The sequence below is a fragment of the Dioscorea cayenensis genome, chromosome 9, assembly GCF_009730915.1.
Source record: "Dioscorea cayenensis subsp. rotundata cultivar TDr96_F1 chromosome 9, TDr96_F1_v2_PseudoChromosome.rev07_lg8_w22 25.fasta, whole genome shotgun sequence".
NCBI lineage: Eukaryota > Viridiplantae > Streptophyta > Magnoliopsida > Dioscoreales > Dioscoreaceae > Dioscorea > Dioscorea cayenensis.
Genome location: NC_052479.1, coordinates 1,202,250 through 1,225,018, shown reverse-complemented (window position 1 = coordinate 1,225,018; position 22,769 = coordinate 1,202,250). Strand labels below are relative to the sequence as shown.

Below are 22,769 nucleotides of genomic sequence, written 5' to 3'. Positions count from 1 at the left end.
TCTACATCATATATATTATAAAAATATATTAATTTTATTTAGATGTAATGAATAAAACTCTTTTAATTTTTTTAAGTTGTATATGTAAAAATATTAATTAAAATTACTATTAAAATTTTTAGTACTTCTAGATTTTTTTCATCATTTAATACGTACTAATATAATTTAATAGTGTATATTGGGTACTGGGTAGGAATATATATATATATATATATATGGTATTTATTTTTTATTAAAATATAGACACATAAATTAACTGAATTTTGTGTGATATATAGAGAAAAAAAAACCTTAGTTACATATTCCCATGCTAAAAATTTAAAAAGCACATATTATTTAAAAAATAATAATAATGAGAAAATTTAATAGAAAATTTTTATTTAAAAAGAATTCTTCTTTTTTTTTAAAAAAAATATTTTTCGAGATAATATTGCCAATTATTCTCCACTTCCAAAAAATTTTGCATTTTCATCCCTTTATAAACATTATATCGCTCTTTATAAATAAAGGACCGTTTGTAATAATTATAAATTTAGGGTTATTTCTGCCAAAAAAAGTTTCATTTTTACGGCCAAACTTCGAACGGAAAAACTGGAGAACAAAATGTACAGGTCGCCGGGAGAGATGATCGGTGTGCCGGCGTCATCGTCGGAGCCGGGCGCGGTGGTTAGGGTTTGGCCGAGTTACTTCCCCGATGTGGAGTTCGCCATGGATGATCGTAGGTCCAAGCTGGTTACTGAGCTCGCGGGCTTCTTCTCGTCTCCCCAGGCCAATCATCTCATCTCCCAGGCAAGGGTTTGGTCCCATTCTTTTTCTTTGAAGATTAGGGTTTATGATTTGTTAACCTTCGCGAATTATTTCAAGCAATGTAGAAATAAATCCCTGTCCTGATTTCAAATTTCAGTGTTTTAGTTCACTTGCAATGGGCTTGATCTTTTGCAATATTTTTCCAATTTGGAGCATGAAAATGTGGATTGTTATCTAGTAAATATGGACTTGATTTTATCTATGCACTCATTGTCAATGAAAGATCAAACCTTTCTGTGAATCTTGTTAGTCAATGATATTCAATTTGTCAATGGCTTCACTTTAATTTAATTGTGTTTTGTTGAATATTAAAAGCATTAGTTTTTAATTAGTAGTTTGATGTTTGTCTCTGTGTGATGATTAGTAGTTATAGTTTGTTGGGTAAATTAGGTGCAAGATGACTGTGGTCTCTTTTTTCTACAAGTGGATATCCAACAATTCCGAAAAGTATGTGGAGTTGAAGAATTCTATGCAGCTTTAGAGATTGCACCTAAAGAAGCATTGTTATGCATGGGTGCCGCAGTCCACATGGTATATCTTTGTCTAAGTTTGGTCTGTATTTCTTTAATGATTCACTAACCATTTCTTTTTATTCACTTGTATTGTAAACAGTCCCTGTTGTTGAAGGAAAAGAATTGTCCATTGGAGTATACGGAGAAGATAAACATTCGCTTATATAACCACCCTGATGCGATGATCACTTTGAAAAATTTGAAAGCTGCATATATTGGTCATAGTCGAACTTTTCTTTATAAATTTTATGGTTATCATTCGCATTAGTTTTAAAGAAATTTTGGAAACCAGATAATGACTACTAAGTTTGTCCTATGGCAGGTAGGCTTGTTTCAGTGCGTGGGACTGTTGTCAAAGTGAGCACCGTCAGGCCTCTGGTGATGCAAATGAATTTTTCATGCGGGAAGTGTGGATCTGTCATTACGCGTGTATTTCCTGATGGAAAATTTTCACCACCAATGATCTGCAGTGTTCAAGGATGTAAAAGTAGAACTTTTACACCAATAAGATCTACTGCAAGGCCAATTGATTTTCAAAAAATAAGGCATGTAGTTGTACATTTCATTTTGATTGCAAATATTCCATTTTATAGAACATAAATTCATATCTTGCACCTCTACTTAGGCTTCAGGAGATACTTAACTCAGAAAGCCATGAAGAAGGTCGGGTACCTCGAACTGTTGAATGTGAACTGACTGAAGATCTTGTTGATTCATGCATCCCTGGCGATGTTGTGACTGTTACTGGGATTGTAAAAGTAATCAACAATTACATGGATGTTGGTGGAGGTCTGTATATGTATAGCTCTATGCTCATAATATCCATATTTCCCTTTTTGAGTTTTATATCTGGCTGGTATGCACAGTATCTCCACTGTTTATCTGAATCTTTATGTTATCACAAAAACTTATATGTGCTTTGTTTTCCGAAATAGGTTCTTCTATCCTTGCAAGAAAGTTATATGACTAACTGTAAATCCTCGATTTTTCTTGTTTTATATGAAACTTTTGAACCTGTTGGTGCTTCCTACTATTAACTCATAAGGATCTAGTGAACTAAAATTAGTGGTGGGCTTGATATACAGGATTAACTAATTATATCCTTTGTTTCCAGGTAAGTCCAAAAACAAGAATCAAGGGTTGTATTACCTATATTTGGAGGCAGTTTCTGTACGGAACTCAAAATCCCAGTCTGCTTCTGAAGATATGCAAGCTACCAATTCTGAAGCTAGGGCAACAATGCTGTTTGATTTTCATTCATTTTCACCAAAGGATTTGGAATTTATTGTTAAGTTTTTTGAGGAGCATGGCTCTGACATATTCCGTCAAATAATTCATTCCTTTTGTCCCTCCATATATGGGCATGAACTTGTTAAAGGTTGTTTGCTTCTTCCTTTCTGCTAAGAATGCGGCATACTAGAGAATCCTTTCATAGTCTACTTTCACCTACACTTAGGTGAATTAGTTGATTAACCATGCTGGTCACATGCTTCCTTTGAGTTTCTAAAGTATACCTTCCAGCGAAAAACAATTTCAATATGTTCATGCATATGCATTGTTTTGACATCATCTCTCTATCATGTTTAAACTGAGCTAATTGTGAGGATGGAACATTTATCCTTACCCAAGCTATTGCATTTTCTCAATGGTTTGAATTATTTGTTTCATAGGGGCATGCCAATCTGATCATTATATTGCATCGAACACTTGAGAAACTTTGCTAACTGGTAACTTTTGACTGCAGCTGGGATCACACTTGCACTATTTGGCGGTGTGCAAAAGCATTCAATGGATCAAAACAAAGTACCTGTTCGAGGAGATATCCATGTAATCATTGTTGGTAATAATACACAATACTTTTTGTTATTGAAAAAATTTGCTCTGGTTGAATTATTTGGTTCTATAATTATTTCTGCATGCTTGTTTTAGGTGATCCTGGATTAGGTAAGAGCCAGCTTCTACAAGCAGCTGCCGCAGTTTCTCCCCGGGGAATATATGTCTGTGGCAATGCAACCACAAATGCTGGTCTAACAGTTGCTGTTGTCAAGGATTCTATGACCAGTGATTATGCTTTTGAAGCAGGTACTGATTGCAGCATGCTGAAATTTTTCAACCTGTCAGTCTGGGACATTTAATTACTTAAGTACCAACTTCCATCATAGCCGAACATCTACTTCAGAATTTTTTTCTTTGCTTTCTATATGAGGCAACTTGAGTGAGTTCTTTTTTGAAATGCATTCGTGTGTTATTATAGTGAAGCGTGAGAAGCTTGTGGTGTAATGCATGCATAGTCTTCTCTCCAGTTGTGATGGTTTAAAAGTATGGACTGTGTAGTCTTTTAGTTTTTGGCTCGGTGTTTACTTGAAGTCTCGTAACATATATTATTTGTGTTGTATGGATCCTAAAGTGATATTAATTTTTCTTTCATTGTCACCCAATTTGATGAGGATTTTGGATTAAATGCTTAAGAAATGAACTATTCCACAATCCACAGTGTTTGGTTATAGTTATGATTTTCAATTCAATTCTCAGTGATTTGTGTAGGATTTCTTGTTTTTTTCCTTGCACCATATATGCTTTTGTTGTTGACATGAACTATTTTTCTCTAATAATAAGGAAGCAAAATGCAGTTTCATTTTGTCAGATAATAACTTTCTATAGGTTTGCAACAGGTGCCATGGTGCTTGCAGATCGTGGATTGTGCTGTATTGACGAGTTTGACAAGATGTCTGCGGAACATCAGGTATTTATCATTTGACTAACTGTAAAAAATTCCATGAATAAATACTACGGATTTCCCAAATCTGGACTGTTACACAGGCCCTGTTAGAAGCTATGGAACAACAATGTGTCTCTGTTGCAAAGGCTGGATTAGTAGCTAGTTTGTCCGCACGGACTTCTGTATTAGCGGCTGCAAATCCTGTTGGCGGTCATTACAAGTATTTGCCTTTATTTATTTATTTATTTTACATTGTACAATTCTTTTATGCATGTCATAAATAGCAGTTTGTTCAATTGACAGCATTGTAGTATGCATTTAAAGAATAAGGAATGAGTGGGTTAAAAAATCAACCAAATGACATCAAGCCTATGAATTGAAAAGATGAACTTTACATGCTAGATTAAGAAATTCTATGATCTCCAAGATACTATTGCATTGATGCTTTTTATCCCATAGCTAAAATTTCAGGCACGTGTTTGTTTTGCTTATGAAGTTCTTTGCGTATATTTTATATCAAATTCCTAATTGTCTCGTCGGCCTACAAATTGATGTAGATATCTCATTATTTGATGCAATTTCATTTATTTAGTGAAACTGTTCTCCTTTTCAGCATATATAACTCATCGAATTTCTAACACAGCCATTTTACTTTTGAAGTTGATTGTTGACTATCCCTTTGTTTTAACAGAATTTGATGAAGTAAATGTTTTCTTTTGCTTTGTTGGATATATTAATTATGACTACAAATTGTTCTGCAGCCGTGCAAAAACTGTGAATGAAAACCTGAAAATGAATGCTGCTCTTCTCTCAAGATTTGATTTGATCTTCATTTTGGTAGATAAGCCAGATGAACTACTGGATAAGCGATTATCTGATCATATCATGGCAGTGAGTCATCATATTAGTTTAAGTTTGTATGCCGTCTTTATTATTGTCATTATTGATCAATGGTTACCGTAACACATCAATAGTTTTAACAGTAATTAATCTCATGCAGTTTCATTCAGGAAATGAGAAACATCAGTTGCAGGCAAAGAAGCTCCGAAGAGGTTCTCTTTTCTTATTGTATTACTGTATATAATTACTATGCAGAAAAAGATACTGATTTCTTTGTGCATGCACAGTGTTTCAACATGATAGAGGTGTGGACTTTGGAGTGTCAAATGGTTCTCTAGCTTCAAAACTGAGACTTCATCCTGAGAAAGACAAAGACTTTGTTCCCTTACCGGGTTCTCTTCTCCGCAAGTATATTGCATATGCAAGAAACTTTGTCTTCCCTAGGTGATCATAATTCTCAATACCGTCGATAGAGTTCTTAGAATTCGTGTGGCAGGCTTATCTAATAATATACTTACTTTTTAGGATGTCAAGACCAGCATCTGAAATTCTACAGAAGTTTTATTTGCGATTAAGAGACCATAATACTTCTGCTGACGGGACACCTATAACGGCACGGCAGTTGGAAAGTCTGGTGAGGTTGGCGGAAGCTCGTGCTCGGTTGGATTTAAGAGAAGAAATCACTGCCCAAGATGCTATGGTATACCGATGATTCTGATTATTTATTACGGTGCTTTCTTAATGTAATGTTATGTGTTTTGCAGGATGTGGTCGAGATAATGAAAGAATCATTATATGACAAATACGTAGACGAGCATGGCCATGTGGATTTTGGTCGGAGTGGTGGGATGAGTCAACAGAAGGAAGCCAAAAGATTTTTAAGTGCCCTTCATAAGCAATCTGAGTTGCAGCAAAAGGATTGTTTTTCGATTTCAGTAAGTTGCCTCTCTGTTCCTATTCACAGTAATTTCCTAAATCAGAACTATGATCCAATTTTAGGCTTACTATTTTCTGATATCAGGAGATATACAGTTTGGCTGATAAAATTAGCCTTCGAGTTCCCGATATTGATACTTTAGTGGAAAACTTGAACAGTGTTGGTCATCTACTAAAGAAAGGACCAAGGATGTATCAGGTATGCACCGGCATTACAAATTCCGATGAAACGATCAATAAAAATGTTTTAGTTAAGATTTCGTAAGAAGAAAACTGTTGGAATACACTTCAGCTCATATAATTTCTCTACTTTATTGTATGGTTTCATCTTATTTCCTCAATATTGATATCTAGCTAAAGTTAGTTTGGTATCTGAAGAAATTTTATATAAAAGATCACCTTCAATGAAGTTATTTAGCTAATGTTTCATGATATGATGCCTAATCTGCAGGTCTTGTCATCATCTTACAGTCAATCATCAAGATCAAGATGCTAACATGCCTTATCCAACTCCTCATGATTTTTAATCTGTTTAGCCTCATGAATGTATGTCATCTTGCTGCAAGCTGATGATAGATGATTCCTAACTTTTAAAGGACTAAAGATATTGCAAAATAATCGGCACCAGAAATGACATTTCTGCAAGAATTATACTCACTAGCCAACATTGTACATATAACAGCTGATACTTTTGAGAAGACAATAGATATATTGTTGTATTTACTCTCCAGATTTATACATGAATCTTTCATGGATGGTTTTGATCCATACTCTTTACTTTATATCATAGTACTTTCGAAGCTGTAATTGAACCCTATGTTCTCTTTTTTTTTTGTTAAGAATAATCAGAGAGTTAAGATTACAACAAATTATACAAATTCTAGCCTTTCTTTTGATGGAAATAACACAGGACAACACAAACAATAATCACAACATTGCGTCAATTGTTGTAAGTGCAAATACTGAATGAACAAGAGGAACAAGGAAGAACAAACCTATGATTCTGATGAATCTCCGAACTCGAACTCATCCACAGCTCCATCTCCATTCAATGGCTCAAGCCTCCATTCACTCCCATAGTACTCATTCGGCAACCCAAGCCAAAACTTAAACGCCTCGGCCGCCCTCTTCCGCTCAGCCCGCCTATCTTGTCTCGCCCTCGATGCATGCTTACTCGTAAACATCCTTGAATGCATCTCCACATATATCCTCTTATACTTTGCTCTATTCGGCAATATCCCACACTCCTCCATGCATGCTACTATCTCCAACGCCTTCTTGAAAAATGCCGCTCTTACACAAACATCAGCCAATGCATCAAGCAATCCTTCATCTGGTTTTAAAGCCGGAGATCCTTCACGCCGTTCTTTCACCTCATTCCATAACAACAACGCCTCCCCGGGCTTTCTTGCCAATGCAATGCCGTTGGCCAGGCTTCCATATGTTGCCACATCGGGTTGCAATCCACTCTCCTTCATCTTCTCGACAACTCTCTTACCGTCCTCTATCAATCCTAGTCTGCAGTATCCTTCGACTAACATGTTCCATGCAACTCTATCTACTTTCACTCTCTTATCCTTCGCCATTTCATCAAACACTTGATGAGCCAACTTTGGTTGGCCCGACAACGCAAACGCCTTCATCAACGTCGTGTAGCTAACTTTCGACGGAGCAATCCCCCGCTCCCGCATTTCATTAAAATAAGCCAACGCTCCGGCGCTATCATCCAACAAAATGCACCCATCGATCAAAATATTATAAGAAACCACATTCGGCTCTAACCCCTTCCGCTCCAACATCTCCTTCGCCAACTCCTTCGCCTTGTCGAGCTGAAGTTTTTGGCAGTATCCTTTAAGCAACACATTGTAAGTAACACGATTAGCAGGAACTCCGGCTATCGACATTTCATCGAGCACCTTCCGTGCTCGATCCATCTCCCCGGCTTTCATAAGAGCTGAGATAACAGTTGTATATGTGACATGGTCAGGATGGCTGGCCGGATCATTCTCACGCTGCATTGCTGTGATCATTCTAACGACATCGTCGACATGGCCCTTGTTCATGTATCCTTTCATCAATGTAGTGTAGATCCTTGAATCCGGCTTGTAAGTCTTTGGCATCAATGGAGGATCATCACCATCATCATCCTTGTGCTCAAAATTCATCACTAGCTTCTCAAGATGCCTGTGAGTTTCACCGGGAAATTCGTCGAACAGGTTGTGAGCATGACTCGCGGAGCTGAGAATGGCCGGGATATCAGCCCGACCATCGCGCATAGCCTGCACAAGAAGCTCAGCGGTGTTGAGATCGCCGAGACCGACGTAGGCGGCGACAAGAGAGTGCAGCGTCGTGATGCAAGGCACGAGCTTTGAGCGAATGATGCGGATTAACACAAGGGGCAAAAGGTCCCTGCGCTCAGCGCGGGCGCAAAGCTTGATGAGGATGTTGTGAGTGAGGATGTCAGGGCGGGCGGAAAAGTGGGGCATTTCATCGAATAGGTTGAGGAATTTAGGGATGTCGCCGAGATTGGCGGCGGCGTTGAGGGCGGCGTTGAAGGCGGCAGTGTCGGGGAGGGAGTCGGAGGAGAGGGGAGAAGGGAGAGAGCGGAGACGGTGGAGAATGGAATCAAAGAGGCGGAGGGCGGAGGAAGGGCCGTCATCGGGGGAGGAGGCAAGGCGAGCGGCGACGGCAGACCAGGCTTTGACGTGGGGGAGAAAGCCGGAGCGGAGAATGAAGTGGATGAGGGAAAGAGCGAAGCGGAGGTTGCCGGAGCGGGAGGAGGCGACGGCGAGGAGGCCGAGGGAGTTGGAGTCAAGGCGGTGGAGCTGGTTGGAGGAGCGAAGGCGGCGAACGATGGAGAGGGCACGGGAGAGGGAGGAAGGGGAGGGTTGGTAGGAGAGTTGGGCGAGGAGACGACTGAGAGGGATGGATCCGGGGAGGTGAGTGCACCGGAGGTAAGCGGAGTAGGCTTCGTCGGTTTTGTTTTGGCGGAGGAGAGAGAGGAGTTGGGATTCCGTGATGTTGTTGTTGTTGTTGTTGGTGGTGATGGGAATGGAGGAAGAGGAGGAGGAATTGAGGGGTTTGAAGGAGGAAGAGGATGGGAGGATGGAGGAGGGGATTGATGGAAGGTGATGCATCATCATCATCATCATCTTCTTCTTCTTCTTCTTCTTCTTCTTCTTCTTCTTGATTGATTATTATTTTAGTTATTTATTTTTTTATTTATCTTATTATTGGTTTTGCATGGAGATTTCAGTGAAAGAAGAGTGAGGAGGGAAGAGCGTGTCAGTTTATTATCCTTGTGTTGATTGAGAAAATAAATTATTTGAGGGACTCAACTCACTGCTCCCTTCGGTCCTTTTTTTTTAAAAAAAAATAATTTATCATAAATCCATATATATATATATATATATTGTAAAAAAAATATTATTATTTTTTAAAATTAACCTCAATTCACTATTTTTTTTTATAAAATTTTATAAAATTTTTAGTATGTGAACTTCAATTAATCATGTTAAAAGTTTATGTATTACCAATACCACCTCCCTCATTTACCACTCTCTCAATTGTAACTTGTCTAAAAAATAATTAAAAAAAAACTTAAAAAAATTATGAGTTTATTTATTTAGTTTTCTTTTCAAATTCGTCAACCTCTCAGATAGGTTTATGTTATATCTATTTTATTTTATGATTAATTGAAGGGATGAATAGAAGATAATAAAATTTTATTAGAATAAATAAACTATGATTAATGAAATTAAGGGAAATTAAAAATTTATTGCATTTAATTGATTGGAGTCACCACAGTAAGCTCGTACACCTAACACCTTAATATTCTTTCTAGTCAGGTGATTTTAAAATGATAATTTTAAATTAAATTGTAATGCCTATTTCCTACTGGATATTGAAAAATCCATCCTTGAATACCATTAATCAAAAAAAAAAAAAAAAACACCAGTTGGTTCTACAAGAGCTAGAATAGAAGAAGATGTTGATGGCTCTAGTAAACCACAGTGATCCAATTCTACGCTTTTTGATAAGATAATATGGTCTCTGAACAAATATAGTGAAAATGAGAGTGCAACAAACAGCAAAATTATCAGTGTCAACTGTCGAGAGATCAAAACCATAACAACAGTTCAATTTCTTGAATGAAAAAACACTAGACCTGCATAATTTGAGATGATAAAAAACCACAACACAAAAAGCTTTCTTAAGACCTAGGTTTCTCTTTCTTCTCCTTAAAAAGGGCCAGCAAAGACACACCGGAGACCTTCACAACCTTGAACCTGACTCCAGGAATATCTCCCACGGCATGGCCCTTCCGACCGAACCCGGCAATCAACACTTCATCCTGCAAATGGTTGAAAAAATATTAGCTCATTAGATTAGAGTATAACACTCAGAAAATACATCCCTGTTTGGGTAGCAAACTCACATTTTCCTCAATGTAGTTTAAGCAACCATCATTGGGCACAAAGGCAGCAATCTTTTTTCCATTCTTGATCAACTGAACTCGGGCACACTTACGAATGGCAGAGTTAGGCTGCTTTGCCTCAATGCCTCTGATTGAAAACAATTTATCACTTGTGAGAATCACATGTAACTCAAAGCATAAAAGAATATCTGCCTCCAAGAGCTATGCTTACATTTTTTCAAGAACTATGCCCTTAGCATGGGAAGAACCAGCAAAGGGCTTCTTCCATTCGTTACCAAGGTGACTTTTCTTGTATGCTTTATCAGCCCACCTTTGGTTTCTTCGGTGGGTCTTGAGCTTGCGCCCAGCTCCCATACCCCTGGTCTTCCTGTCATGATAATTCAATTACAAGACAATCAGATGTGAGAATTGATTTTGATTTAATCCGTTAAAAACATTCTGCATATTCTATAAACACAAATAGTTTAGACGCTACGAAAGTAAACATCAATTGGAGCAATCAACTAGAGCCATGTCCATGGGGCCACACCAACATATTAAGAGATCTACACAAGGAGTAGATATGAGGGAAACACAATAAAATATGAGAAGAGCTAAATTAGACAGACACTGTACTGGAAACGAAAGGAACACAATCACATCCTCAACAAAAGTGTTTTGATTTTCTTAAAACAAACACAAAGCATGACCGCTGATTGGGTCGTAGCATCAACCATAATTGCCCCGAAAGTTGCATGTCTACAACCAGGGGATTGATCTTCATCAGACAAAATAACCAAAGTCAGAGTTTCATATTAACCATCATCATGTGTAATATTGCTCAGAATTATTATTTACCACTATGAATCAAACTTCAGCACCATACAAACTAGAAGTGAAGGTAATAGATAAGTTACAAAGATTTTGCATAAGCCAGAAAACAATTCATATCCAACACGCCATCTTAAAAGACTCAACCAAAAAAAGAATTTCTCACAAATCACATCCCTATGAGTTATAACAGTCAGGGAAGAAACACAGCCTTGATAACCAATCAAACTAAACAAACACCCATGCCTACTCCTAAAACATAAAAAAAAAAACCTTAATAAAAATTTAAGCCATGATGACACAGCCCCCATCCAGATAGACACATGGACGAGACAATAAAAGACCATACTGACTTGCCATTGATTTAGCTTATTATAATGTTAGGTGCTAACAAGAGAATCAAATATGCACCGGACCGTCAATAAGCTCAAACCAAAAGTCTATCGCCACCCACATCCCAGAGAAACTTTGACACCAATGAACCAAACCAAAAGTATATATATATATATATATATATCCATAAAACCTTGAGAAACCTTGATTGAAATATAAACCACCATGGCCCAGCTCCAATCCACAAATACGGAAGAGGACCATGAAAGACCACAGCTGTTTGCAGTTGATTTAGCTTATGAAAATGTTAGGTGCTAACGAAGTATCGAATCAGCACCGGACCGTCAATAAGCACGTCAAATAAAGTTACAGATTCCAGTAATTTTCCATTAAAGCAAAAATCTCTAATGAACTAGACACAGTGCAGTGCAATCCATCCAAATAGTAACCATCTAAGCAGCATCAGACTATTGGGAATTTCATACCTTCCAGCAGATCAAGAGCCCTAATCAATAAAAAAGACAGTTTGACATAGCACCAGACTATCATTACTCAAGCTAAAATTCTGACAATTATTACAAATTCATGAAATTTCCATACTTTCTAGCAGGCCAAAAATCCTCATCAATCAAAAATCAAACCATCAAAATCATGTCCAAACATCGAAAAAGGTTCACGATACAAATGATTTTCCTACTTTCTAGCAGATCAAGAACCTCAAACAATGGAAAAACAATACAACAATGCATAGAAATGCGAAAAATATATCGAAAAACAGAGATAGAGATCGGATCTTACCCCATTGTCGCCTTGAAGGAGTGATCTCTTCGCCGGACGGGGAGACGAAGGAGAAGGCGGCGAGGGTTTAGGGCATCGCTAAGAATCCTCTGGTATTTATAGAAGTCTCAGTGACCTGATTGATAGAACCAACGGCTGTGATTTAGATTACAGAGCTTTTCTTGCAAATAAGACCCTCGGATGTTTCATTATTGCTGATTCAGTGTAAAATTCATCATTTTGTCAAATAACCCCCTTTTAAATTCGAAATCTATGAAAGGGAACTTATTTCAAAGCTGGAAATAATAATTAATAATCTTTAACACAATTTTTAATCCAAAACTTATCCTAATTCAGTTCTTATTATATAAAAATAAATTAAGTGTGACTTTTTAACAAACAAATGCCACATCGAGCACACACATAGAACCGAAATCAATCATCCATCACATATTTTTACCTAGTAACACAGGGTTCATACAATAAGTTCAAACCTACAATCGAGAACTCATTACTACTCACTATTGTGTCCAATTAAATTTAAATTTGATACATTTAAAAATCTCACACCACATCTTTTACAATAATAAAATTAATATCACTAAACTCTAAACATTTTAAAAATTAAGAGTGACATAATACAAATTTAAAATAAATTATATATAATTGTTAATAAACAAATTAACTTGCTAAAGACAAAATTAATCATTTTATGTTAAACAAAAGGGCTAAAAATGAACAACCTTCTCCTGCAAGGACTAACAAAGAATTTAACCCCTCTAATTTAAATTTATTCACATTTACTTTTGCATTTAACTCCTTGTTAATTCTCAATATTCCCAAATAAATAAAAAGGAATCCAAGGCCAATTAGGAGGCCCAAAACGTCATCAACACGTAAACGGGCCCAAATTCTCCGTTCCGTTCCGTTCCCGAAACCACCGGGCCCCACACCCCTCCCTCTCCCTGCGGACAAAGTCTCCTTCTTCTTCCGACCTCCCCTCTCTCTCTCTCTCTCTCTCTCTCCCAATCCCCCAGATCTCATGCCTCCCTCTCAGATCCCCTTCTCCTCTCCTCCCCCCAAACCCTAACCCTACTTCCTTGATCCCTCCCCTTCTCCTCCCCCCTTTCCCCTCCAGATCCCCCTCATGGGCGGCCCGCCGGCGGCGCCGCAGCTCAGCGGCCGGTTCTTCACCATCGGGCTCGTCGCCTCCTGGTACTCCTCCAACATCGGCGTGCTCCTCCTTAACAAGTACTTGCTCAGCAATTATGGCTTCAAGTACCCGATCTTCCTCACCATGTGCCATATGACCGCCTGCTCGTTGTTCAGCTATGTAGCCATCGCCTGGCTCCGCGTTGTGCCCATGCAGACCGTGCGCTCGCGGATCCAGCTTTTCAAGATCTCCGCTCTCAGCCTCGTCTTCTGTGGATCCGTCGTTAGTGGGAATGTCTCGCTTAGGTACTTGCCCGTCTCGTTTAACCAGGCTGTTGGCGCCACCACGCCCTTTTTCACGGCTGTCTTCGCTTATCTCATGACTGTCAAGCGGGAGGCTTGGATCACGTATATTACCCTCATTCCTGTCGTCACCGGCGTCGTCATCGCCAGTGGGGTTAGTATCTCTAACATTTCTCGGATTCTGTTTGTAATTGGACGCATTGTATCTATTGTTACGGAATCATTTCACTATTTGCCTGTACTGTGTTGGATGATATGGTTTTGATTGAAATTAGGCATGGCATTTCATTGTTTGGTTTGGTAATGTAACTTATTGCTGAATCTTGTCTATAATCATTTCATTGATTGTTTGGTCTTAGTGTGTTAGATACATTTATTAGATTGAATTTTGGACCATCCATCCGGTAATTTGTTTAACAATTCAACTAGTGTAGAAAGAAATAATCTTTCTCAATTTGTTAGTACATTGCTGTAAAACTTGCATATCGCTCATTGGATAATGCTGCAATTGCAAATTGAGCCTTTAGCCAATACAACAAAATTAGATATATATACCTTCTGCTTTTGGGAGATATCCACATGTGATATTATCTTTCTTACTTTCTTGTACGTGCATTGTCGGACTCATCGTATCATTCCACGGTTGTATAGAAAGCCTTTTGATGGTACAGCAGCTGGAGATACGACAAGGCATATAAAATGTTGACTATATGTGATAAGTTGTACCCGTACCATGTCCTTGTGTGGAGCTATTTGGTATATCACAATCATTTAAGACATGAACCAACCTTAATCGAGTCAAGGAGCTTATCAAAGTCCTACTAGATTAAAGCAAACAGTCAGTATTGAAGATAACAGAGTGTCAACTGGGAGAACAAACTAGCTTTCTTCATGCGCCCTTTGTTGTAAACTTTTCAGATTGAAACAAATAGTAGAACATATCACTTTCAAAGTTCTCATGGACAGCAGCAAATGGACAAATGATAGGAAGGTGAGAAAGATTAGCCAAATTTAAAGTTTTCTTGTTGAATATCCAACTTTTCATCATGTAGATTAGCTAATGTAATAAAACATTTTGATGTTGTGGAGCTGTTTGTTTCTAACTGCATTCCTTCAGCCATAGTAATGGTAAGTTGAAAAAGTCCTTGTGAACGCAACTTGGAAGAATAAGGCAGGTTTGTAGGTTAACTTGTACTAGAGCTAGAAGGTGTGCTGACTAGTCAAGCCAAGAAGCAAGTCTCTATATTACAACTTTTCATGGAGGAGGCATGATTGACCATGGGAAAATAAATATATATCATTCCTCAAACTCTACACACCTGAACACTTATCTCCTTTGTTTATCTTAATAGTTTTGCTTTTGCTTATTTTTTAAAGCAGCATATAGTTTACGACAAATGCACCATGCTCTAGCATGAAATGCAATGGAGTGTTGGTTATTGTTGCCAGATTTCGGTAACATCACTTATGTTTTGCACATTCCTCTTAGAGCATGCTAATAATGCTTCTGATGTTAAAACACATTTATTAATTATAAAATTATTTTTCTCCTGTTGTTTAATTGGTATGATTGCATGTGTTTCTATATTATGTTTAATGTGGATTTTTCCTTTGTTGTTCAACCACCCATTTTCTTCAGTCTGTGGTGCTCAAATAGAATTTGGCTGCTTTAACTATGTAACTTATCTTTTTATTGCTTGTCTGTAGGCTTGCCTTCTATTTATTTTGGATGTATGAGTCAGTTGCTGGGGATCTTTTAGGTGGTTATTATTGCTTAGATAGCTCCTTGGGCATAGGATTAGATGTTGGCATAAATTAGTCATCTTTAGTTTTAGTTGTGATTCAATCTTAGACGTTACTATGTGAGATTTTGTTGTACTATTACCATCGTTATGAGCACCTGTTGATATTCTATTGTTCTTCTATTGTAGGGGGAACCGAGTTTTCATTTGTTTGGGTTTATTGTGTGTGTTGCTGCTACTGCTGCAAGGGCACTCAAGTCTGTGTTGCAGGGAATTTTGTTATCTTCTGAGGGGTAACGTTCTCATTTATTTTCTTCTATCACAAGTATTTGTTATCTGTACTTCTTCCTTTTTAAAACTCTTGTCTGTTCTTTTCAACTAAGAAGTTTGTTCATAGATGTCTTGATGGATTGACACCACCATAAATTTACTTATGATCAGGGAAAAGCTCAATTCTATGAATCTCCTGCTGTACATGGCTCCAATAGCAGTGGTTCTCTTACTTCCTGCAACACTGATTATGGAGGAAAATGTTGTTGGTATCACACTTGCTCTTGCTAGAGAAGACATCAAAATTGTTTGGTACCTACTTTTTAATTCTGCTCTGGCATATTTTGTGAATTTGACCAACTTCTTGGTCACTAAACACACGAGTGCATTGACTCTCCAGGTAGATTCCCATTTGAAAAACACAGTTGCTTTCTTCTTCAGTATTTTTTCCATATATTTCCATCTAGATCGTTCTAGCAAGAGTGCAACCTCTGATTTTATACGTGCTTGACCTAAGATTGTTTATGCTGCTTTGCGCCCCATTATTGAAGTTCGTTTATTCTAATTATTGCTTAATAGTCTGTAAAGTTCATGTATTATCCCTCTCGTCATTCGTATGCACATATTTTTACCTATAATAGTCACACCTTATGTTCAAATCCTATAAATGGGATCTCTATTCATGTTGTGATCTGATCAAATATATTATGCCGACATGATTTTATCGCGTGGATGCGTAGTTGTCAAAGGCGCGCCCGAGGCGCCCCTTAGGTGCAAGGCACACAAGGCTCGAGGGCTTGCGCCTAAGCGCTAGGCGACAAGCAAGGGCTTAGGCGCGCCTCCGTAGCATCTACCGATTTTGTTATATTTTCTTATTTTACTTTGACATTTAATCTTGCCACAAATCTTGGTGACTGAAAATAAAAAAGCCTCCATAAAACTAGGACATGCAATGAAATTTTACTTAAAATTAAGGCAACTACGACCAAGTAGAACACAAAGCTCAGCACTTCAATTCGAGATGATCAAAGGGGAAAGATAAGACATCTGCTAGTTTGAGAAATTGCTTAATTCTTCGAGTGGTGATGATGAGGAATACAATTTCGGAGATGATTATTTCAATGAAGAGAATGATAAATTTGAAGAGAATATTGATGATGTTGGGGGTGATGATAATGATGATAGACTCGATGATTTTGATGATAGTCACTAGATTTTATTATTTGATTTAGGATTTAGGGCTCGATACATGCATTATATCATGTAATTGCATTTTGTATTGAACACTTGAAAATTATTTTGTATGTTATTATGTATGTTTTTATGTCTTTTAAGATATTAATCTTTAGGACATTCTAAAAATTTAAAACATATAATATGAAAACTATATTTTAATTTTTTTTTTTAATTAGTGTGCCCAGTGTCTCTTAGGCGCGGATCTACGCCTTGCGCTAGGCCCCAGGACCCCTTGCGCCTAGATGCACCTTACGCCTCTAACAACTATGCATGGATGTATGTTGTTCCGTTTCTTCCACCACCATAGGCACTTAGTGGCCATACATGGCTTACCATCATTCTTTCCTGCAAAGTTCATCCCCTTCCTAGCTAACATTATCAATTACCTGCTATCTATTGGATTCTAGGAGGAATATGATGTTAGAGAGACTAAAGAATGCTATTAAAAAAAAAGGTCTGAAATACCAAATATGAAGAGAAGATGAACATTAAAATAGTTTAATCACACACACACACTTCACCAACTTCTGTGCTATTTTAAGTCAATAAATTGTTGCATGTGCTTATTGGAATAGGTTTAATTGATTAAAGTAATTTGAGTTCTAATTCCAATCAAGTTGGAGAATCAATAAGATGAACAACACACTATTCAGTTATGGCCATTGATTCATTATCCTCATATCATAATAAGCATTTATGATTCCAGGTTCTGGGGAACGCAAAAGGCGCTGTGGCTGTTGTGGTATCAATTCTTATATTCAAGAACCCTGTATCTGTAACTGGAATGCTTGGTTACAGTATGACAGTCATAGGAGTCATTCTTTACAGTGAAGCGAAGAAACGCAACAAATGACCATTCCCTACATCAAGCTTTCTGCCTTTAAATTCTCAGGTGCGCTAACTTCGTTGAACTCTGGAGTTGGCAGAGTCCTGCATACCTGTGCATTGGTTGTGCACTATACTTTTGCTGGCGACCTCGAAGCGTTCCTGCCTGTACCAAGACCGACCAAGTAGTGAGTAGGGAGTAAAGGTAATTTCCATAAACTACAATGGCTTTATTTTTTTCCCCCTCTTATTATGGCGATACTTGCCACGAATTTTATCATGCAAGGATTATATATGCCTACAATTCTTTGTTATAGAGTTGAGCTCGAGTTGATTTTAGTTCCAATCCTTGTTGATTAATCAATGTAAGATATTTCTCTTTTTCTCTTCTTGTGTATCATGGACCTTATTGTTGCTCTTTTTTTGAATGTATTATTATTGATCACCTCTTATTATCTACTTGATATCTTGTGATTTGATCCTGATAAAATCTTATATTCCTGCATTTGTATTTTTATAAAAGTCAAATTAGAATGTTTTTTAGGGCATGCAGGAAATTGTTTAGCCATGACTAGGTCAAGAGTTGTCTATTGACATTTAATGGCAAGAGTATTTATTATGAACTGGTATTTATACAGGACCACACATACATACACAAAATTAACTCTCTAGTCAACATTCTCCTAATTGACCTTTATTAGTGACACAGACTTCAAGGGTTTGATGTTGAAAGAGTTAAAGAGGCAGATAGGTAGCTGTTAACTAATCATTTTGACCCAGTCTTGAGAATTTTAAGTCAATTTATTTACAGTAAATTCTATTTTGACAACCAGGTTTACTAAATAGACTTCTTAACTACCAATTTTTTTTTTTTTATTATGATCATTAGCATCTTAATTTCAAGAAGCATTGAAATGTAATCAATGAATTTGGGAAATTTGGTTAGCATTATTCATCAATTTGATCTCAAAATTCAAATTATTATGTTTTTTTCCTCGCCCGCACACGTGCGAGGAACATGGATGAAGCCATGGATTTGAACCTTGATTTTTGACTTGGCCGGAAAATGAAATACTAACTTTTCAATTGTCGAAGATGTTGTCACTTAGTGTGGTATCTTTATATATATATATATATATATAATTTATTGACAATAAAAGAAATGCAACATGGGCATTGTCAGGACAGTGAATAAACTTATCAACATCAATAACCTCATTTGCTTCAAATTGGTGCCAATGACAAATCATACTAAATGATATTTCTATACTCAAAACCCTAGTCTCATATAAATGATAAAAAAGAAACAAAGATAACCACATATAATAACAAAAATGTTTTATATTATAGATTTGAACTAGAACTTGGACACTTTTAATTTTTATCATTTTATTTATGGACAATTGAGTTCAACCACAATACTGCATTCCATCACATCTGGTCCTCATGAAACCCTAATCCATCCATCTTAGAAAATATATATATATTTTTAATTATTTATTTAATATGATATATATATATGCCCCTAGGGCTCAATTAAAGCCCATCATAAGTTATGTAAGGACATTAATGGCATCACAAGACCACATTGCATGAGGACTTTGACTTACTTGCATTGTTGTCTGGACAATTCAATCCTTCAAATTGTCTTTGTATTATGTTATGTCCCCACAACAATCAATTAGAGGAGACAATTCAGTGCAAGATTGGTGGTAGTACTAAAAAGAGATGTTCCATCTTTACATAGAAATAAAATAAAATAAATAAATTTGTGACCATTCCATGTAATGACAAATGGTGTGTGTGTGTGCTTTTGCTTCATCATGATTCAATAGGTCTTTTTATCTGGGTGGTTAGATGGGACAAAATTTACAAAAATGTTCAACTTTTTTCATCAATGGAAAGATCAATTCATTTTGAATATTTTTTATATAATGTTTGGAGTTCTCATTATATATATATATATATATATATTCCATTTTATCTTGTTTCTATGTTTCTATGTTTAAATTATCATATATGTATATAAATCATAAAATTTGGAATAAACAAATAATAATGAATAATTTTGATCATTATAAATATTATCATGACTTGATTTTTTTTTTTTAATGAATTGTTTCAATATGATAATCTTGAAAAATTGTAGAAGGTGCTTCAATTGAGTCAGAATTGTATAAGAATTCTAATGAAAACAATAATAATTATATCATGAGTTGTGATAATGCTGAAAATAAATAAATAAAGAGTGAGGGAAAAAGTTTAATAAACACATGCTTGATTTAGAGTAAAATAGACAAAATGTTAATGTTATTTAATAAGGAAAATATATGGAACTTGGTTTTCTTCCAATTAAATCAAGTACCAATGAACTGTGTCAATAAGATTTTACTTATATAGAAAAAAAAAATGCATCAACTAAACTCTATTTAATACTAAAACTTAATTAAGGTCTCTCTTGTTTGCCTTATCTTCATATCCACAAATTTTTCTACTCAATTGATAAAATTAATCTTAAAATAACTCTTATATATATTAACAGTTGATTTAATGTTGATAGCTCATGAGAGTTAAAAAAAATAAAATAAAATAAAATAACATCATCACATAACACACCAATTAATTAATTAAGAAGATGAAATCACAAACATTACATTACATACAACAAGAAGATGAAGAAGAAGATGATGAAGATGAAGGACACGTGCAGTGCATGCAAGTGGGTTTACAAAGCACATGTTGTTATATTCTCCACTCACTCAGTGCTCTTCACATGCTAACATTATCATGTTCATCTTCTTCTTCTTCTCATTATCATTCTCAATATATTTCCAAAGAGATCTCACTCTATATAAATTCAGATTTCACCAAAACATTCTCTTACTACCTAATTTAATTTTATATATTATATATATAAATAAATAAATAAAGGTTGATGAGATGCATAGGTAAGGTGAGCTAGAATTGTTGTGTGTGTTCTTTTGTGTAGACAGTGGCAAACAAGACTGCACAGTGGAGCAATCATGAAGAGAATTTCTTGGGAAGAGCAATTCATTTTTAATTTCATTATTTAATATCATTTCACTTCATTCATCCCACCAATCTTTGTCTATCAATCATCCTCTTTGTTTTCTTTTTACATCAAATTAAAAATAATAATAAAATTAAACCTTGATCAACAACCCAATTCATATCATGCATTTCATTTAATTCATCTCAAGCTTTTGAAATGCAATATATATACATCAAGAGATCCATTGTCAAAAAGATGAATCACTACTCACTATCTTTAAATGGATTCCATGTTTGTGAATGTTTTTCTAAAGCATCTCTTCACATGATCCTTTCAATCAAGAAATTAAGAACCACATATATAAAAACAAAAATCAAAACAAAACAAAAAGGTAGAACAACTATTTATATAAAGTTGATAAAACATTATCTCTCAAATTCCTCATATTAATCCAAAGTATATGACTCATAATTGCTTAAAAGCACACATAAACAACAACAACAACAACAACAACAAGAACTAACAAGAACAACAACATTACAAAGTAGAACTTCAAAAGAGAAAAAGAAAATGATGAAAATTAAGAAAGGCCTAAACAAATGTAGTACTAGTACCTCTACATGAGAGAGCTATTGATGAGCCCATGCCATGATGCATAATCAAAACCCATGCTCACATCTCCATTATTAAACTGCCATGGAAGCCCCATCAAAACCTTGTTGTTGTTGATGTTGTTGTTGTTGTTGTTGTGATCTTCTCCATCAAAACTCTTGCAAGGAATTAAACCACCTTCAAATGGCACAACCATGTCCATGTCTTGCACATTCCCAAAGTAGAAGTTGTGATGACTAGCATTAACATTACCACCTCCACTTAAAATATCAAGAAACCCATGACTAGGATTAGGGTTAGGGTTTTGAATAAAGAAAGAGTCATAGAATGGTGGTGGTGGTGGTGGTGGAGGTGGAAGAATGGTAGTTGCTGTTGCTGTTGCTGTTGTTGTTATAGTTGAAGAAGAAGAAGAAGAAGAAGAAGAAGGTGAAGAAGAAGAAGAAGTTGAAGCAGAAGATGAAGAAGTTGAAGTAGAATTTGAAGAAGAAGAGGAAGAAGAGTTGGATCTCTTGTTTTTTCTACAACCACCACCAACAGGGACATTCCTAAGAGAACCACCATGAGTCCAATACCTTCTACAACCTTTGCAGAAGTATCTTGGTTGAGAGAGACTATAGTTGTTGTAGTAACAGAACTTAGTATTGATTGACTCACATCTTGGACACTTCAATGCTTGTTCTTGTTGTGGTCTTGGCTTCTTCTCTTGTTGTTGTTGTTGTTGTTGTTGTTGTTGCTCTTGTTGAACATGATGATGATGATGATGATAATCACCATTAGAGCAAGCACTAAGCATCATGTTTACCTACAATATATATATATATATATATGAATATATAATTAATTAGGAATTAAGTTTAGAGGATATATATATATATATATATGATATTGAAGATCATGAAGTGAAGGAGACTTACTTGGTTGAAGGGATTAGTGGAGATGTCCATCATCCATGCAAAAGGTTGAATGAGAGGTTTTGGTTGGAAGGAGAAGGAGGGAGTCAGGTAATGAGAGGTTAATGTTGGCTTCTTGTTATTATATAAAGATGGGAAGGGATGGGATGGGAAGGGAAGGGAGAAGGATGATGAATAAGAAGAAGATGGTGAGAGTTTGTAGAGAGGAGGAAAAGTGGGGCCCATGCATGGCGTGGATAGCAATATAGGGACACCACACAATGTAGGTCCCACTTCTTCTAAGTCCTAGCTACTACTATATATATATATATACTCCTATCATTAATTACTAGTTTTAATAATAATAATAATAGTAAATGGTATGTAATCTATGTATGTATAAATTATGCATGTTTTGTTATAGAGATTGCTTTCTATTTTGTTTTTTTTGTTTTGTTTTGTTTTTGTTCTCTTTGTGTGTTGTATATATTATTAATATTATATTATGTTATATTATATAATATTATGTTTATCTTGCACGTATTAACATGTAC

General features: G+C 36.1%; 5 protein-coding genes across 5 annotated transcripts; 2 read left to right on the top strand and 3 right to left on the bottom strand.

Annotated features, from left to right (window-relative positions):
* The first annotated feature begins 562 nt into the window (after nucleotides 1-562).
* On the top strand, nucleotides 563-6,516 carry LOC120268852 (probable DNA helicase MCM8). The gene is made up of 17 exons (XM_039276110.1): nucleotides 563-789; nucleotides 1,198-1,338; nucleotides 1,420-1,537; nucleotides 1,642-1,864; nucleotides 1,945-2,108; nucleotides 2,434-2,697; nucleotides 3,064-3,159; nucleotides 3,249-3,401; nucleotides 3,992-4,062; nucleotides 4,140-4,258; nucleotides 4,800-4,929; nucleotides 5,039-5,090; nucleotides 5,166-5,322; nucleotides 5,404-5,578; nucleotides 5,643-5,813; nucleotides 5,900-6,013; nucleotides 6,266-6,516. The coding sequence occupies exons 1-17, from the start codon at nucleotides 604-606 to the stop codon at nucleotides 6,308-6,310; spliced, it is 2,379 nt and encodes a 792-aa protein (XP_039132044.1). The 5' UTR covers nucleotides 563-603; the 3' UTR covers nucleotides 6,311-6,516.
* Nucleotides 6,517-6,618: 102 nt separating this feature from the next.
* Nucleotides 6,619-9,082, bottom strand: LOC120268853 (pentatricopeptide repeat-containing protein At3g09650, chloroplastic). Its single transcript, XM_039276111.1, has one exon. The coding sequence runs from the start codon at nucleotides 8,964-8,966 to the stop codon at nucleotides 6,810-6,812; it is 2,157 nt and encodes a 718-aa protein (XP_039132045.1). The 5' UTR covers nucleotides 8,967-9,082; the 3' UTR covers nucleotides 6,619-6,809.
* A 746-nt stretch (nucleotides 9,083-9,828) lies between these two features.
* On the bottom strand, nucleotides 9,829-12,344 carry LOC120268856 (40S ribosomal protein S23). Its single transcript, XM_039276114.1, has 4 exons — nucleotides 12,194-12,344; nucleotides 10,464-10,619; nucleotides 10,253-10,379; nucleotides 9,829-10,168 (listed from the first exon to the last, which is right to left on the bottom strand). The coding sequence occupies exons 1-4, from the start codon at nucleotides 12,196-12,198 to the stop codon at nucleotides 10,028-10,030; spliced, it is 429 nt and encodes a 142-aa protein (XP_039132048.1). The 5' UTR covers nucleotides 12,199-12,344; the 3' UTR covers nucleotides 9,829-10,027.
* Nucleotides 12,345-13,216: 872 nt separating this feature from the next.
* LOC120268854 (probable sugar phosphate/phosphate translocator At5g05820) lies at nucleotides 13,217-18,147 on the top strand. The gene is made up of 4 exons (XM_039276112.1): nucleotides 13,217-13,781; nucleotides 15,559-15,662; nucleotides 15,811-16,039; nucleotides 17,582-18,147. Exons 1-4 carry the CDS (start codon nucleotides 13,320-13,322, stop codon nucleotides 17,726-17,728), a joined length of 942 nt encoding a protein of 313 aa, XP_039132046.1. The 5' UTR covers nucleotides 13,217-13,319; the 3' UTR covers nucleotides 17,729-18,147.
* Nucleotides 18,148-21,127: 2,980 nt separating this feature from the next.
* Nucleotides 21,128-22,389, bottom strand: LOC120268855 (dof zinc finger protein 4-like). The gene is made up of 2 exons (XM_039276113.1): nucleotides 22,240-22,389; nucleotides 21,128-22,127 (listed from the first exon to the last, which is right to left on the bottom strand). Exons 1-2 carry the CDS (start codon nucleotides 22,270-22,272, stop codon nucleotides 21,330-21,332), a joined length of 831 nt encoding a protein of 276 aa, XP_039132047.1. The 5' UTR covers nucleotides 22,273-22,389; the 3' UTR covers nucleotides 21,128-21,329.
* Nucleotides 22,390-22,769: the final 380 nt, after the last annotated feature.